The sequence below is a fragment of the Rutidosis leptorrhynchoides genome, chromosome 6, assembly GCF_046630445.1.
Source record: "Rutidosis leptorrhynchoides isolate AG116_Rl617_1_P2 chromosome 6, CSIRO_AGI_Rlap_v1, whole genome shotgun sequence".
Taxonomy (NCBI): Eukaryota; Viridiplantae; Streptophyta; class Magnoliopsida; order Asterales; family Asteraceae; genus Rutidosis; species Rutidosis leptorrhynchoides.
This window is the reverse complement of record NC_092338.1, coordinates 241,501,001-241,520,282: the sequence shown is the minus strand read 5'-3', so window position 1 is coordinate 241,520,282 and position 19,282 is coordinate 241,501,001. Positions and strand designations below refer to the sequence as shown.

The following is a 19,282-nucleotide window of genomic DNA, read 5'->3' as shown; positions in this document are numbered from 1 at the left end:
ACAACTTAAAGGCACTGGTCACTAATCACTTAAAGCGATACACAAGAGGACCGGTAACCCATAGCTGATCAAGCTGGAATATACCGATAGTCCACACTACTGAGTCACTGGTATAGTCTTCTAGACGTGACGCACTCGTCATTCAGACTACACCACTAATCAGTAACACTTGGACCGAATACTATTACCCTAAATACACAAGGTAAATAGCATTGACCTCTTACGTCGTACAAAACACCTCGACGTTCACTGGGTGTACACATAATTACATATAGTCACTGTACTGGTCACAGACTCATTACACAGTCTAATTAAGCATGGCACGGATTACTATACTTGTCACTGTATAATCACATCCATAAAGATAATCCCACTCACCTGGAAGCACAAGTAATCAGTTGTCTTATATCACTAAGCCTTCATCTTTCCGTTTATCACCTGAGAATCATCACATAATATCCCAAGGTAGTATAGTATTCAAGTGTTAAGTCACATTTCACATTTAACATAAAATATTCACAAGACAGATAGGTTTTCGAGCACCACACAATTTTCAAATAGTATAATGTTTTCGAGCAGCAAAAGATTTTCGAGCACACTATGTTTTCGAGTAGAGTTCTTGAGCACAATATAGTTTTCGAGCACACACTATTTTCGAGCACTACTTCTATTTTTTTAAGCACTATTTTCGGACACTAGAGGTTTTCGAGCACACTATTTTCGAGCATCTGCATCTTCTTCATCAGCTCGCTGATGAAGCTGATTTCATGCCCAAAAACTCGATTTTCACTTGTTTTGGTCAAATTTGAGCATAAGGAAACATACATAACATGTATAAACACTTTTCCTAACCATAAACATCAAAATCTAACATTTATACACAAGGTTTAGGATCAAAGTATCAAAATACCCAATTTACACTAACATGAACCCTAACTTTAAATCACCATATCAAATCGTTTTAGCTCAATTCACAGCACCATTAGATCTTAGAGCATAAGTCTAACATGTTTCTAAGTCTAAAACATAATCATTAACACATGCATAGCAAATCAAACACTTAAAACCCAATTCACCCAAACCCACTTAAAACCCATTTGAATTCATCAAAATTGAAGATACTTACCTTGTTTTGATTATAAAATCTCAAAGGATTAGACACATCGGGACTTAATCTTCAATTTGCACTTGTTGATTTTAAGGATTTAAAGAGAAGAGAGTGTTTTAGGGTTTTATTAGGGTTGTTTAGTTGCTAAAAAGGAAAGAATGAAACGTACAGTCTTATATATTTAATTTAGGTTCCTTCACATGAAGGTAAGCTCTCCCATCTAACACACGGGTATTTACCAGGTATCTGAAACCCAAAATCTTTAATAACTTAATCATTTTAAGTCCGATTTACAAAAGGAAATATGTTCTGTGACCTTTGTCACAAAACGCACATTATCCCATACACGATAATTATAAAACACATAATTATTAAAATCACTTTAATAACACAGAAGGGTAAATAGGTTATTACCTACTAGATCCAAAATGAGGTTGTTACAAATCTACCCCCCTTAAAGGAGATTCCGTCCTCGGAATCTGGTCAAGGTTAAACAACTGAGGGTATCTAGAGGTCATCAACTCCTCGGTCTCCCATGTCAGATTGGTGCCTAAACTATGCTTTTATTCCACAAGCACCATTGAAATCTCTTTCTTGCGCAACTTAGTCACTTTTCTGTCGACGATTCTCACTGGTTCCTCCAGCAATTTCTTACTAGAATCTACTTTCAGATCTTGTAGAGGAAGAATCTGACTTTCATCGTCCACTTTACACTTACGAATATAGCAAATGTTGAATGTGTCATGAATACCAGCTAACTCTGGAGGAAGATCTAACACTACTGTTTGATCGTTCAGCACTTGACGGATTCTAAAAGGACCAATGTACCTTGGAGCTAAATTTCCTCATTTACCGAATCGAATTACACCCTTCTACGGTGACACTTTTAAATACACACATTCACCCAAAGTAAACGTCATTGGTTATCGACGCGGATCAGCATACATCTTTTGTCGATCTCTAGCAGCTTTCAACTTTTCACGTGCCATAGCCACTTTTTTTGCAGTCTGCTGCACAATTTCTGGACCCGCAAACTGTTTCTCACCTGCCTCCAACCAACACGATAGAGTTCGACACTTTCTACCATACAACATTTCATACGGCGGCATGCCAATGCATGAATGATAGGAGTTGTTGTAAGCAAATTCGATCAATGGCAGATGATAATCCCACGATCTACCATATTCTAACATACAAGCTCTTAACATCTCCTCTAAATGCTGAATAGTTCGTTCACTTTGACCGTCAGTCTGAGGATGATAGGCTGTACTAAGGTTGACATGAGTACCCAAATTTTCTTGTAGACTATTCCAGAAACTAGACATAAATCTTGAATCTCTATCTGACACAATAGACAACGGTATCCCATGTCGCGATACTATTTCATATAGGTACAACTGAGCTAATTTCATCAACGAAGCTGTTTCACTAGTAGATAGAAAACTTTTGGTTAAACGGTCCACTATTACCCAAATCATATCATTTCCTTTCTGGGTTCTGGGTTCTGGGTAGTTTTGTCACAAAATCCATGGTGATATGTTCCCATTTCCACTCTGGAATCTCTAATTGACGTAAAGACCCATACGGTTTCTGGTGTTCTGCTTTCACTTGGGCGCAAATATGACACTTTTCCACGTATTGCGTGTTGTTTATTTTCATAGTTGGCCACCAATATAACACTTTTAGATCATGGTACATTTTTGTACTACCAGGATGCACAGATAATCTCGATTTATTTGCTTCATTTAAGATTAAATCCCTTAATCCTCCAAGCAAAGGCACCCAAACTCGTTCACGATAAGTCTTTAATCCCCGAGAATCATTCATCAATTCTACTCTTCTTTTTACCATTAACTCAGATTTCAAATGTTCATCTTGTAATGCTTCGAGTTGAGTTATCTTTAGTCGATCCACTAAATCAGACACAATCTCAATTCACATAAACTTTACACTGTCAGCGGATTTCTTACGACTAAACGCATCAGCCATGACATTTGCCTTGCCAGGATGATATCTGATCTCACAGTCGTAATCATTGACTAGTTCTTGCCACCGTCTCTGGCGCATATTCATCTCTTTCTGTGAAAAGATATACTGTAAACTTTTATGATCGGTGCAGATAACACAATACGTACCATAAAGATAATGCCTCCACAACTTTAATGCAAACACTACTGCAGCCATTTCTAAATCATGTGCTGAATAATTCTTTTCACTTGGTTTTAACTGTCGAGGCGCATACGCAATTACACGATCTCTTTGCAATAATACACAGCCCAAACCAGATAACGACGCGTCACAATACACAACGAAATCGTCGGATCCCTTGGGTAAGGCTAACACTGGCGCTTGACACAACAAACTTTTCAAAGTTTGAAACGCAGTTTCTTGTTCATTACCCCACTAAAAGACACATCCTTTCTAGTTAACTTTGTCAAAGAACTTGCAATCTTTGAAAAATATTTAATAAACCGTTGGTAGTAACTGGCCAATCCCAGAAAACTCTTGATTTCTGTTCGATTCTTTGGCGAATTCCAATTCATCACAGCTTCAATTTTTGATGGATCCACTTTTATACCTTCTGCACAGATAATATGACCCAAAAATTGAACTTCACGTAACCAGAACTCACACTTTGGAAAATTTTCCACACAATTGTTCACGTCTTAAGAGTTCTAACACTTGTCTTAAATGCTCAGCATGCTCGGGTTCAGTTTTGGAGTATACTAAGATGTCATCAATGAACACGATAACAAACATATCCAAAAATGATTTACACACTCTATTCATGAGATCCATGAAAATTGCTGGAGCGTTTGTTAACCCAAATAGCATCACTAAGAACTCATAATGACCATAACGAGTACAAAATGTAGTCTTAGGAATGTCAGATTCAGCAACACGAACCTGGTGATATCCCGAATGTAGATCTATTTTCGAAAAGAACGAAGCTCCTTGAAGCTGATCAACTAAGTCATATATTCTAGGAAGTGGATACTTATTCTTCACTGTTATTTTATTTAGTTCACGATAATCTATACACATTCGGAGCGTACCATCTTCCTTTTTCACGAATAACACTGGTGCACCCCACATCGAAGAACTCGGACGAATGAACCCGCGGTCCAACAGTTCTTGAATTTGGGACATCATTTCATGAATTTCTGAAGGAGCTAATCTATACGGAGCTTTAGCAACCGACGTAGCCCCTTGCACTAACTCAATCTTATATTCAATTTCCCTGACCGGCGGTAAGCCTGGCAATTCATCTGGGAACATTTCTGGATATTCGGACACCACATGAATATCAGACACTACCTTCTTTTCCTTTTTTACATCGATCACAAAGGCTAAGAAAGATTCACAGCCCTTGGGCAAAGATTTTTGAGCTTTCATCATCGACAATAATGGACAACGGAACCCTCCGCGATCACCACGAGCTACTACCCATTTCCCACCAGCCACCGAAAAAGAGATAATTTTTCTATCGCACTTAATACTGGCCTTATGGTCACTAAGCCAATTCATGCCTAGCACAACATCAAATCTTGGTATAGGCATCACTAGGCAAGTCACAGGGAAAAGACTACCCTCTATGTCAATAGTAATTGCCGTCACCCACTTCAACACTCAAGGGTTCATTTATTACACTAACAGGCACATTTAACTTAGCACAAAATGCAGTTGACACAAACGAGCTTTTTGCTCCACAGTCAAATAATACACGAGCCGGCACATAGTTTACTAAGAACATACCGGTGATTGCATCGTCAGTAGCAGTGGCAGCGTCTACTGACATCTAAAAGGCTCTAGCTTCAGGTGGTGGAGGATTCTTGCGCTTCTGCCCCACAGAGGAAGCAGATGATCCCCCAGCTAACACAGCACGTACCCATGACCCGGACCTCGCCCTAGAATAACTCTTTCTTGCAGCTGGACACTCTGCAGATCTGTGACCCTCTTTATGACAGTTCCAACACACATTATTCTTAAATGAACAATCTTGAGGCTCATGTCCCACTATACCACAACGCAAACACTGTTTCGTTAATGTTGAACAATGCCCACTATGTGAAGACTTACACATTCTACACCATGTCTTCTGACCACTTGACACTGATCCACCCTGGCTAAATTGCTCTTTTGGCTTAAACCGACTTGATTTCTTTGATTGCTGGCTAGACTGACTTGCCGCTGATTTCACTTGCGACACACTTTCAGTTTTCACACTTCTGGCAGCCTTAATGTCACTTTCAGTTACCTTTTCCATCATATGCGCTTGTGGCAAAGTAGTAGTAAGTCATGCAATCGTGCGATACTCAGGTTGCAAAATTTCTACAAACCGTTGCACTCTGGATTGTTCGTCTGGTATCCACTGATGCACAAACCTTAACTTGTCCATAAACTACTCAAACACTTCATCGACGGTCATTTTAAAAGGACCCATTCATACCGATTATAAACGTTTCACAATAGTTGATTTCATCGCAAGGTATTTGACCTCTAAATGATACATTTTACAAACATTGCATTCATTTTTGAAAGACAAACTTTCATTACATCGAAAGTTGACAGCATTCATACCATTTCATAATATAATCAACTATAAATGACTTAATAATATTCTTGATGAACTCAATGACTCGAATGCAACGTCTTTTGAAATATGCCATGAATGACTCCAAGTAATATCTCTAAAATGAGCAAATGTACAGCGGAAGATTTCTTTAATACCTGAGAATAAACATGCTTTAAAGTGTCAACTAAAAGGTTGGCGAGTTCATTAATTTATCGTAATCAGTCATTTCCATAATTTTTAATAGACCACAAGATTTCATTTTCATAGTTAACTGCAGGAACACTCATCTACAAAAATTATAATACAGGAACACTCATCTGCATTAAAATCAATTCATATGGTGAACACCTGATAACCGACATTAACAAATGCATATAGAATATCCTCAAATATACAGGTGTACTCATCTGTATGTAAAAGCGAAGTACTAAAGCATCCATAACCTAGATGGGGATTTTTAGACCCATAGATCTAACTTCAGGATTCGCGTCAATTAGGTGGTCTGTTCCCTAATTCTTTATAACGACCCTCAAATTTCCAACATTTATATATCCTTTCATCATTTATTTTGTCCAAACAATATAATTAAACATAACAATTTAACTTTAATCAATAATTGTTAAGCGTTAAGAATTATAAAACTTAATAGTGAACTTTGTGTAATAAACGACGAGTTAATAAAAGACGGAAATAATAAGCTAATTAATTTTCGTGAACAAAATATAATACTATAAAACTTGTAGCCTTTAAACAATTAAATTAAAACCTTTAATGAGCTATTTAAGCTAATCTAAAGTACAAGGTTTAAAACGAAAAAGTTCCAAACCCTCCCTTGAAAATCCTAGCCGCATTATTTAATAAAAAAGTGGGCAAAATGACTTTTCTACCCTCCTAAAATTCGGCCACTTTTACCACCACCCTAAACCCTAACTTTTGCTTCAAGTATTCCCCTTTAAACCCTAATTCTAGAATCCTCCAATCTCTCCTATAAATAGGGACCTAGGCTAGAGCTATTCTTGTATCAAATCATTCTCACAATTCTCTCTCAAATTTCTCTCTCCCTCTCTCCTAATTTCTGCCAAGAAAAACCGAAAACCACCACCCCATCTTCAAGATCTTCAAGTGATCTTCAAGAAATCTTCAAGTTATTCATCATATTCTTCGTGTTCTTCGAAGATATTCAAAGGTGTTCTTCAAATCTTCAAGGTTTTGATCTTCGTCTTTAAGTGTTCATCAACTTTTCTTGTTAATCTTCATAGATCTTCATCAAGGTAAAAACCCTAGATCCAAAACTCTTAAAGTTTACTTTCAATTCATGTTATATTCATAATCGTATTCATACTAGATCATATACATATATATTGTTCATGTAAAAAAAAGATAAGAATATATACATATGCATATACCTACGGCCTCTATATATATATATATATATATATATATATATATATATATATATATATATAATTATTTGATCTTTAAAACCCTAGAAGATTTGATCAAGATTTGTTAATGATTTAAAAATGGAAACAAGATATATACACCACATATACATGTATTTATTATTTAAGAAGAATATATATACATATATATATATATATATATATATATATATATATGTATATATATATATATACACGACATAAATATATATAAATATACATTAAATAGTTAAAACCCTAATTAATTAAACCTAACCCTAATTATTAAACCCTGAGACATTAATTAAACCCTAATTCTTAAATACTACTTTACTTAACTAACCCTAACTAATGAAACCCTAATACTACTTATACAATTAATTAACATGTATACACTATTACTATTACTAACACCTATAACCTACTACTTATATTGTAACACATAAAAACATTTTGGGATATGTATTAGAGATGTATAGATCTTCAAACTTTCTTGACGAATGGTTTCTACGAAACTCTAGGCGAAAGGGTTTGGATTTTCCGATTTAAAGGTTCCTATAGCTCAAGCCCCTAGACCTGAAATGGCCATTCGAAAGGAAAGGGGTGATTGGAAGCTTATCTAATACGGCAAGTATCCTAAAATGGAAAACACTATTAAAGTAGAAACTTTCTAGTTATAGAAACTTACTAAGATAAGAAACCTACTAAAAGTTGAAACATTCTAAAAATAGAAACTTACTAGAAAAGGAAAACGAACTATAAACACTATCATACTTAAACATTTACTTAAACACGGGCAAAAACACTTACTACTCTTAAATGTCAATAGGTTGACTTATCTGCTCACTCATCCAACTTTCTATTCCGAGGAATAACTCTCTCATCTACTTACTAAGGTGAACTCATAGCCCCACTCTTTATTGCTAGCAAACTTACTTACTTTTATTGGGGTGAGACACATGCTGTTTTTACATTTTACACTTTAGACACAAGTACCAACTGCTAAAACTATGCTATACCCGGCTATATCCGACTAAGTCTCTACAGTGATATTTTTAATTGATCATTGATTGCATGCTTAATTATTTGGGGTAGGCCTATCGGGAGTAACGTCCCTGATACATTTGACTAAGTCTTTGTATTATTTGATAATGAAATTAAACCGACAAGGACAGACACAACTTGTTATTGGGGAAAACTTGAACGTTTAGTCTAAATATCACGCCTTGGCATAACTTTTTTATCCTGCGGGAGATCAACTTTATAAACTAAATCTTGTGGTCTAAAAATAATGATAACTACTTTTGTTAAACCTAGGATTTCACTCTACCTTTTTGGTTGGCACTTTAGCATGTTTGTCTCAGGTGTTGATTGATTCAAGCTTACTTACTTACTGCTTATGTGATGCTACTTGGACTTAGGAACAAGAGATATCGCATTTACTATTCTTGCATTTGAAACATTTACTTTATTGTAATTTCAATTCTTGTAACGACATTTCATTTTCCGCAGCGTACTCTCAATAAAGTTTTATTTTATTATGTAGTATTTTTCTGGTATATTATAATATGTTGGTTTATTTGATATTAGTGAAGTTTCTTCCAGACCCTATCTGGAGGACGTTAAAAGTGATTAAATACATATTTATACGATACTTGTATAAGTATTATAAGTTATAAGTATATATGTCAATGAACGTTATGTATAGTTATCGTTTTGAAAATTTAAATTAGTAGTTTCAAATTCTACTTATAACTCATTGTTATTAGTACACAATGAGATGTTAAACCATCCTTAGATCATGTTAAATATTTATAAATACATATATATACACAAACGTATAATTATCGTATGTTATATAGTTCGTGATATCATCGGTCAAATTGGACGGTCAAACGTTGTGTAAAACTCTTTTCAAAACATAAGTCTCAACAATTTAGATTTCTTATCGTGTTGGTAAGGTTTAATTTATGTAAATATTAATCTGATAAGTATAGAACGATCGGAAAAATCCGGGTCATTACAGAAGTTCTTTCATACATAACTCTAAATCCGAGGGATTTACTCATTTGATGATAATCACATTATCATCCTTCTAACTTTAATGTTAACATTTCGAGTCGAAGGACTCATACCTTGATAAAAATCGATCCATTAGTTTTCACTACCTTGAAACAATTATTACACAATTATCCTCTAGAATTTTAAAATCTTCAATCAATTTTTCTCAAACAAATACACTCTTAAATACAAGTATCCTGTTTTCCAAAGATTTCTTACACGAGTCTTTATTTTCAAACTATCTTGGAATTTATGAAAAATGATTTTTCACTTATGTGATTTATAAAACCTTATACATAAACTTAACTTTACGTACTTTGACTAGTACATATCAAATTATACTTTCACTTCTACAAATTTCCACTTTGATTAAATCGAAATTACTTTACAAAATTTTACGTAACCCTAGTTGTACTATGAACATCATTTCGTCACCTCCACTAAAATTACTTTCACTAATTATATAAACACTTTCGCATTTTTAGCAATTTACCTTTGTTTCATTAAATTAAACATTCTTTTAAACAACTCTTTTTCATATTGTTCAAATTATTTCACATAAAATAGTACGTGTTGTACATAACTCAAGTTTTACCAATAGCTCTGCTTCGTTTATATTGTTATAACAAATGTCGCAACTTTTCAAAAATTACTTTGGTTTATTATTAAAACTTTCGTATTGCTCTCCAATGTGTTTGGATCACCTTTATTCTCATTCTCCAAGCAAGAACGAGACTTACCTCTTTACGTACATCATTTCTTCCTTGCTATGTTATTCGTTAAGAAGTTTCTACTTCCGGTATTTCACGGCCAAACCACGATGCTCTCGTAGACATCAATACTACGATCTTTTGAACAAGGAGGCAAAGGTTCCTCCATTATAGAAACAATATCTTATAAACAATGATTCACCTTTATTCGAATCCGCTTTTAAACTCGTAAGTAAATAAAAGACCGACTTGCCATTGGCGCAAAAACACTTTTCCTACTCTAAAGAAGTTACCTTAGACATTTATGAAGATACTCTAAACATTTATCCCATTTTGGATTGCAACTAGATGTTATTCTAGTCACGTTTTAATCTATGATTCGACATGAAACTGAAATCATAAATTTTGAAGCTACATCCTGAAACTATTTCAAAAAACAAGTTCTCATGTGTACTAAACAGCGACTTTCATTTAATCGCTCATATTATCTTAAGGACAATGAATCCTCAACTAACATCTCATTTTTCTATTAGACATCTCTTGAAAACTAAAGGTACTATGGTTACCTTTCGCAACTTAAAGCTGGTACTATCTCTAACAAACACCAGCCATACATCAAACTACGAAATTGAAATCTCTACGTACTTCATTCTATTTATCTGCCCTACTATTGCGGCATAAACACTCAAAATCTTAATGAGTTCAACGACACATTTAATGCTGATATAGCATCAACTTTCCTTTTAAAGGAAAACTAGTCAAACGACACTCTTGTTATTCCTTGGAAAATCTCCGCATTCAATGCATTTTGTAAACGACCTAATAAGGTTAAGGATTATGAGATCAAACGTGTAAACAAAACAATATACTTATTGTTAACACTCATTGGAATTCATGAAAGGGCCTCGATTGTACTAGGGAACGTTAAAATCAAACTTTTAAAATCCATTGGGATTCGTGTAGCAGCCCCTAATATACATGGGAACGCAAAAACCAAATGATACGGAAATACCTCCATCTCTTCTCAACTGCTGATGCAAACGAGAGCTCTACTTAAAACTTCGGGACGAAGTTTCTAATAACGGGGAGGTACTATAAGGACTCTCAAATTTTCAACATTTATATTTCCTTTCATCATTTATTTTTCCCAAACAATATAATTAAACATAACAATTTAACTTAAATCAATAATTGTTAAGCGTTAAGAATTATAAAACCTAATAATGAACTTTGTGTAATAAACGACGAGTTAATAAAAGACAGAAATAATAAGCTAATTAATTTTCATGAACAAAATATAATACTATAAAACTTGTAGCCTTTAAACAATTAAATTAAAACCTTTAATGAGCTATTTAAGCTAATCTAAAGTACAAGGTTTAAAATGAAAAAGTTCCAAACCCTCCCTTGAAAACCCTAGCCGAATTATTTAATAAAAAAGAGGGCAACATGACTTTTCTACCCTCCTAAAATTCGGCCACTTTTACCACCACCCTAAACCCTAACTTTTTCTTCAAGTATTCCCCTTTAAACCCTAATTCTAGAATCCTCCAATCTCTCCTATAAATAGGGACCTAGGCTAGACATATTCTTGTACCAAATCATTCTCACAATTCTCCCTCAAATTTCCCTCTCCCTCTCTCCTAATTTCGGCCAAGAAAAACCGAAAACCACCACCCCATCTTCAAGATCTTCAAGTGATCTTCAAGAAATCTTCAAGTTATTCATCGTGTTCTTCGAAGATCTTCAAAGGTGTTCTTCAAATCTTCAAGGTTTTGATCTTCATCTTCAAGTGTTCATCAACTTTTCTTGTTAATCTTCATAGATCTTCATCAAGGTAAAAACCCTAGATCCAAAACTCTTAAAGTTTACTTTCAATTCATGTTATATTCATAATCGTATTCATACTAGATCATATACATATATATTGTTCATGTAAAAAAAAGATAAAAATATATACATATACATATACCTACGGCCTATATATATATATATATATATACACACACACATATATATATATATACATATATACATATATATATATATACATATATATATATATATATATATACATATACATATATATATATATATATACATATATATATAATTTTATTTGATCTTTAAAACCCTAGAAGATTTGATCAAGATTTGATCAAGATTTGTTAATGATTTAAAAATGGAAACAAGATATATACACCACATATACATATATTTATTATTTAAGAAGAATATATATACATATATATATATATATACACGACATAAATATATATACATATACATTAAATAGTTAAAATCCTAATTAATTAAACCTAATCCTAAATATTAAACCCTAGGACATTAATTAAACCCTAATTCTTAAATACTACTTTAATTAACTAACCCTAATTAATGAAACCCTAATACTACTTACACTATTAATTAACATGTATACACTATTAGTATTACTAACACCTATAACCTACTACTTATATTGTAACACATAAAACATTTTGGGATATGTATTAGAGATGTATAGTTCTTCAAACTTTCTTGACGAATGGTTTCTACGAAACTCTAGGCGGAAGGGTTTGGATTTTTCGATTTAAAGGGTCCTATAGCTCAAGCCTCTAGACCTGAAATGGCCATTCGAAGGGAAAGGGGTGATTGGAAGCTTATCTAATACGGCAAGTATCCTAAAATGGAAAACACTCTTAAAGTAGAAACTTTCTAGTTATAGAAACTTACTAAGATAAGAAACCTACTAAAAGTGGAAACTTTCTAAAAATAGAAACTTACTAGAAAAGGAAAACGAACTATAAACACTATCATACTTAAACATTTACTTAAACATGGGCAAAAACACTTACTACTCTTAAATGTCAATAGGTTGATTTATCTACTCACTCATCCAACTTTCTATTCCGAGGAATAACTCTCTCATCTACTTACTAAGGTGAACTCATAGCCCCACTCTTTACTGCTAGCAAACTTACTTACTTTTATTGGGGTGAGATACATGCTATTTTTACATTTTACACTTTAGATACAAGTACCAACTGCTAAAACTATGATATACCCGACTATGTCCGACTAAGTCCCTACAGTGATATTTTTAATTGCTCGTTGATTGCATGCTTAATTATTGAGGGTAAGCCTATCGGGAGTAACGTCCCCGATATATTTGATTAAGTCTTTGTATTACTTGATAATGAAATTAAACCGACAAGGACAGACACAACTTGTCATTGGGGCAAACTTGAACGTTTAGTCTAAATATCACACCTTGGCATAACTTTTTGATCCTGTGGGAGATCAACTTTATAAACTAAATCTTGTGGTCTAAAAATAACGATAACTACTTTTGTTAAACCTATGATTTCACTCAACCTTTTTGGTTGACACTTTAGCATGTTTGTCTCAGGTGCTGATTGATTCAAGCTTACTTAGTTACTGCTTATGTGATGCTACTTGGACTTAGGAACAAGAGATATCGCATTTACTATTCTTGCATTTGAAACATTTACTTTATTGTAATTTCAATTCTTGTAACGACATTTCATTTTTCGCTGCGTACTCTCAATAATGTTTGATTTTATCATGTAGTATTGTTCTCGTATATTATAATATGTTGGTTTATTTGATATTAGTGACGTTTCTTCCAGACCCTATCTGGAGGACGTTACATTCTTAGGCTACCAAGCTAAAAGGGTGATATTCATTTTCGATAATCCAACCATAGAATGTAGTTTCGATTACTTGTGTCTATTTCGTAAAACATTTATAAAAGCAGTGCATGTATTCTCAGTCCCAAAAATATATATATTGCAAAAGCATTTAAAAAGAGAGCAAATGAAACTCACTATACGATATTTTGTAGTAAAAATATGCATACGATGGAACTGAAGAGTGCAAGGTTGGCCTCGGATTCATGAACCTATATCATATATATATATATATATATATATATATATATATATATATATATATATATATATATATATATATTAGTTATATCAGTTTTATATTAATAACCTATATGTTGCATATATTCATTTTATATTTAAAATAAATAAAAATATAAATTTTGTTATGTTATATGTATTAAATATTTTTGTATATATATGTCGTTTGTTTGTTAAAATTATAATAATACCTAAATAATATTAGTAATGATAAAAATAATAATAATGATCATAGATTTAAAAATGACACTTTTAATATAAATGATAAAAATGATAACTTTAATAAAAATTTTAAAATTGTTTAATAAAAATGTCAATTTTAATAATAATGAATACTAATAATAATAACTATAAAAATAATGATTTTACTAATAATAATAATGCTTCTAATATTTATATTAATAACTATAATGATAATAATGCTACTAATAATAATAATAATGCTTATGATAATAATATAAAAAAATAACAATAATAATAAAAATAATAATCTTGATAATTCTATTAATACTAATAAAAATAATAATCTTCATCATAAACCGTTACCATATATTAGTGATCCTCATCATCATTTACTCGTGTATCATGTCACCAAAATCATCATCATAATTCAATTATAATTATCATCATATAATCTCATAATCTAAACACGATCATAATCATATAAACCGTCATCATATCTAACCTTGTCACCATTTCATTTTCTTTCCATCATCTTAATCATCTATTATGATCACCGCTAATCATCATCAACCAGCACCATCATAATCATTATCTATATCATCGCCCATATCAATATCTGTATCATTATACGGATCATTTATGTAAATTTAATCATCATATTCATCGTAATAACTATCATCATCTTAATTTTAATCAACGGGTTTCATTATTATCTATGTATCACAATCCATATCATGTAATCATTTTATCATAATCATTAAGTCGTAATCTATCAACACCTCCCAACATCATCTATATTAATCGATATTAATATTATTAACTTGCCATCACCTTGTCTTATATTGTCTCATCTTATTCGTTATAAATAAATAAAAAATATCAAACGTAGCAGCAGTTTTCGAACAGCCCAACAATCTGGAGCCCAATCAACAATTATAATTCGGCCCATGCTGTAGCAAACGTCCAATTCAGCCTAATCCAATTAAATTGACCTCGGCCTAATTATATATAAAAAAACACATTATAATCCCAACATGCAAATTATTACTGGGAGACATTCAAGTCCTATTCATTTCATCTTGTCGGCCACGAAAAAGAAAGAAGGAAAGCCACATGTTTTCACTTTATCTACGATTAAATGTATCATCATCTTTTTCCTTTCATTATTAGAAAAATAGAAAACGTTAAGCTAAAACGAAAATAACAATTGAGAGCGAGAGAAGAGAAGAGAGAAATGGAGAAGAGTGGCTGTTGGTTGTGATGAAGGTGATGAAGGTGAGGGTGTTCGTGGTGTGTTTAATATCACAGCAAAACATAAATATTAAAGGTGATGGTTCGAAGTGGGTTTGATGGTTGCAATATAGTGACGGTTGGTAAGGTGGTGGAAGGTGAGGTGATTAGATGTGGAGATGGTTTAAGATGATGAAGGGTGTCGGTGGTTGGGATGGGTGGCTCTTGTTTGCAATTTGATGCGGTTGTTTGAGATGATTGTTGGGGTATGGCTCGAAAAAAAAAAATACTTTGAGTGGTGGTTTCTTAATGGTGATAGAAATCAGGAAAATGAAGGTGGGGTTTTGAAGATAGTGAATAGAAATAGAAAATAGTTATAAATAAAACGATGGTGTAGTTATTGTGATCGATGGTTTTAGTTCAATCAGAAATAGAAATAATTTAGCTGTAGTAACAGAAGTAGATCATAAGAGATGAGCAAAATTACTTGTGTTTCTAATGGTAGTGGGTTACCTTTTTGGTTCGCAGCTGAGAAGCAGATGGTTCTCGGTTTGGATTATTAATCGGACCACAAGCAGTGATCAATTTGTAGGTGGTTGTTGTTTGATGGCAAATCTTCGAATGATAGCCGCAACAATAATGGTATTTGGTTGTGTTGTGTTTTTGATAGGAAAAGAGAACATAAATAAATATTGTGGTGCATGGTTGTTGTTGGTGGTAGTAGTGATGGAAGTAGTGGCGAATGATGGTAGAGGTGGTCTAGAGGTGGTGATCAAAAAGAAATAGAATGATGGTTTGTTGTTGTTGGGACTCAAACGAGAACATAAGCAGAATAGTAGCTGGGTTCTATGGTATCGGTTATGATGGTTTTTAGTTTAAGAGAGAGAGTTGAGTGAGAAGGAAAGAGATTGAGGGTGTTGCGAGGTTTGAAGTTGTTGATGGTTCACTAAAACGAACAAGTATGTATAAATGAATATATCCAATTTGTATATGCATGGTTTTATATTGAATTGATTAACCCAGGAACAAACAGTGACCAGAGAATAGTAATTCACTCTAATCATATAATTAACATGATATATAACTGTATGCCTGCCGACACTTTTAATAGGAATAGTATTTCTTACTCCGTTGTAAATCAGTGGCGGATAAGAGTCGTCAGAAAAATCCCATATCTTTAAATTAACTATACTTATTTATTTTGGTCATTATGGTATAAAATTTGATCATTAACTATTTAAAATTATTAAACAAAAATTAACTGACTGTCCACTCCCGATCCCAGATTAAATAAAAAAAAATTTAAATTTAACAAATAGCTCCTAAATACATTTTTAATAAGCCTATAATTTATAGAAGTCAGTTTCGGATCATCGTTTATTTTAAAATCATATAAGTTCGAATTTAACATGCGTAATATCAATCGGAACATCAAACGAGTATTACAATCATTTAATATTTATTTTTACTATACTTTATTTATATATAGTTATGTTGTAAATAATAATTATTATAATATTCTATTTTTATTTTATTTTACATAATTCATTTTAATAACAACAACATATAATGTTTCGAATTAAATTTCCAATTATATATATATATATATATATATATATATATATATATATATATATATATATATATATGTGTATATATATATATATATATATATTCACACATAACTATTTACAATTAATTGTTCGTGAATCGTCGGAATGGTCGAAGGTCAATTGAACATATAAAACAGTACAAAATTTTTGAGACTCAACCTAACAAACTTTTCTTATCGTGTCAAAAATATGAAATCGTATCATGAGTTTGGTTCAAAATTAGTCAAAATTTTCCGGGTCATCACACATTTACTTAGTCATCGTCATTTGCATGAACTCTTGCTTCAATCGATTGATATCAAATGCGGTGCAGTACTGCTCCTGGACCTTTGCAAAAAATTGCTGCCATGTGACCTGATTGAGTTACTCTTCGAACAACGGAGCAGTAATTGTATCCCACCAAACCATAGCTCGATTCTTTAACAGTCGGCTGGCATAAGTTACCTGCAATTCTGGTTCACATTGACAGGCTTTCAGCACCCGTTCAACTTCTCTTAGGCAATTCATTGTCACAATCGGATCTAGATGACCCGAATACTCAGAGGGCTTGCAGTCCATAAACTGCTTGAACATACACTTTTTCTTTTCCTTCACCACTTGCTGAAACAAAGGAGGGTACTGGCATTTGGGGTTGAACTTGAGGTTGAAACTGAGGAGGTTGGGAAGCACTACCCGACGGGCCAGATGTATACTGAGTACCAGTAAACCCTGGGGGTATCGGTGGATCACTAGCTTTACACACCACGGTTGAAAGCCTGATTTAGGCCTCTAATTCCTTCACTTTGTCTCGAGTTTCCTGTAACTGACCTTCCAACTGTTGAACATAATCATCTGGATCACATTCCGAACTATGCTACACTGACGGTGCTCTAAATATTCCGGATCCGGGAGTCACAGGGGCATCGTTTTTTCTAATCTGGTCAGCCATACCTGTCTGCAAACACATCATCTCATAAAAGCTTAGTTGATAACCTATTAGCACCTATCACTAAGCACAATCACTTAGGCACAAATCTCTACATTCACTTATTCCCCACTCTGATGTGAGGACCCGGAAATTTTCGACCAAATTTAAACTTAATCTTCATATGTTTCCGATACGATAAGCAAAGTCTATAGGGTTGAGTCTCAAAATCTTGAACTATTTATATGAAATCATTTAACCTGCGACTATACCCGACGATTCACGAACTATTGTTTGCAAATAAATATATATATATATATATATATATATATATATATATATATATATATATATATATATATATATATATATATATATATATATATATTGGAAGTAATAAAATGTAATTGAAACATTAGATTTAAAAATGTAAAATAATTTACAGAATAATTAAGTATTATTAAAAATATAAATATAAATATAAATATATATATGTATATGATATTAACCTATATATGTATATATATGAATTCTATACATAAGTAATATTATATATATTGTAATATACATAAAAATTTATAAAATTAAATATTCAATATATGTTATTTTATAATATATATTATATAATTATTAAATATGATATAATTAATAAACTGTAATATTAATATATTAAATGTAATTACAAGTTAAAAATATATTTTTTATAATTTCATTTATTATTATTAATATCAATATCAATATCTATAGTGTTAATATTAGTATATAAAAATGGAAATATGTAAATTGTTATATCATAATTATAAATCGTATTATTATTAGACATTATTATTACATCATCATTAACAAATATTATTATTATAGATATCCTCATTATTATAAAGTAATACAATTTATTATTATCATTAATAATAATATTATTATTATCATCATTATTATTAAACTTATCTTTTTATTAAAACTTTCATTATTGTTAATATTATCATATCAGTATTATTATTTCTCTTTATTATTTTAATATTATAATTATTATTAGTATTAGTATTCTTGTTATTAATAACATTATCAATGTCATAACCCGTCCTTAACCATAAGAACGTGTTAGATAACGTATGATTTCATTGCGAGGTATTGACCTCTATATGCGACATTTTTAAAAGAGAAACTGCATATATTATACATTACAAACCATAACCATTATTTTTGTTACAAGCTTTAGACAATAAAAAGATGATTATCGTTTAGCGATAATCTTCGACTTACAAACTTTACATATAATGATAACAACACGATTTCGAGCATATTTTACAACACAAATCCTTGGGTATGCAGTTTTATTTTTGACACAAATATGCGTACGCAAGATCCTGCTCAAATTCAACATAATGCAGCGGAAGCTTTAGTAATCACCTGAGAATAGACATGTTTTAAAAGGTCAACATAAAGTTGGTGAGATATAGGTTTAATGCCGGCAGCAATATATATATATAGACCACAAGATTTCGTATATAAACAGTTTAATAAAAATA

The 19,282-nt window shown here is 32.2% G+C and overlaps 1 protein-coding gene across 1 annotated transcript; it reads right to left on the bottom strand.

Moving 5' to 3' along the window:
- Window positions 1-1,671: 1,671 nt before the first annotated feature.
- Window positions 1,672-4,907, bottom strand: LOC139854436 (uncharacterized). The gene is made up of 8 exons (XM_071843739.1): window positions 4,721-4,907; window positions 4,165-4,638; window positions 3,598-3,689; window positions 3,284-3,511; window positions 3,079-3,187; window positions 2,957-3,021; window positions 2,054-2,328; window positions 1,672-1,918 (listed from the first exon to the last, which is right to left on the bottom strand). Exons 1-8 carry the CDS (start codon window positions 4,905-4,907, stop codon window positions 1,672-1,674), a joined length of 1,677 nt encoding a protein of 558 aa, XP_071699840.1.
- Between the last annotated feature and the right edge of the window lie 14,375 nt (window positions 4,908-19,282).

Bases quoted from the DNA above. Each gene is read 5' to 3' on its own strand.
- LOC139854436 (XM_071843739.1), bottom strand. From the start codon at position 4,907: ATGTCAGTAGACGCTGCCACTGCTACTGACGATGCAATCACCGGTATG. The intron at 4,639-4,720 runs GCAATTACTATT...ATGTTGTGCTAG, and splicing joins GAGTGTTGAAGTGGGTGACG to GCATGAATTGGCTTAGTGAC. The intron at 3,690-4,164 runs GTACGCTCCGAA...TTATCTGTGCAG, and splicing joins ATTCGTGAAAAAGGAAGATG to AAGGTATAAAAGTGGATCCA.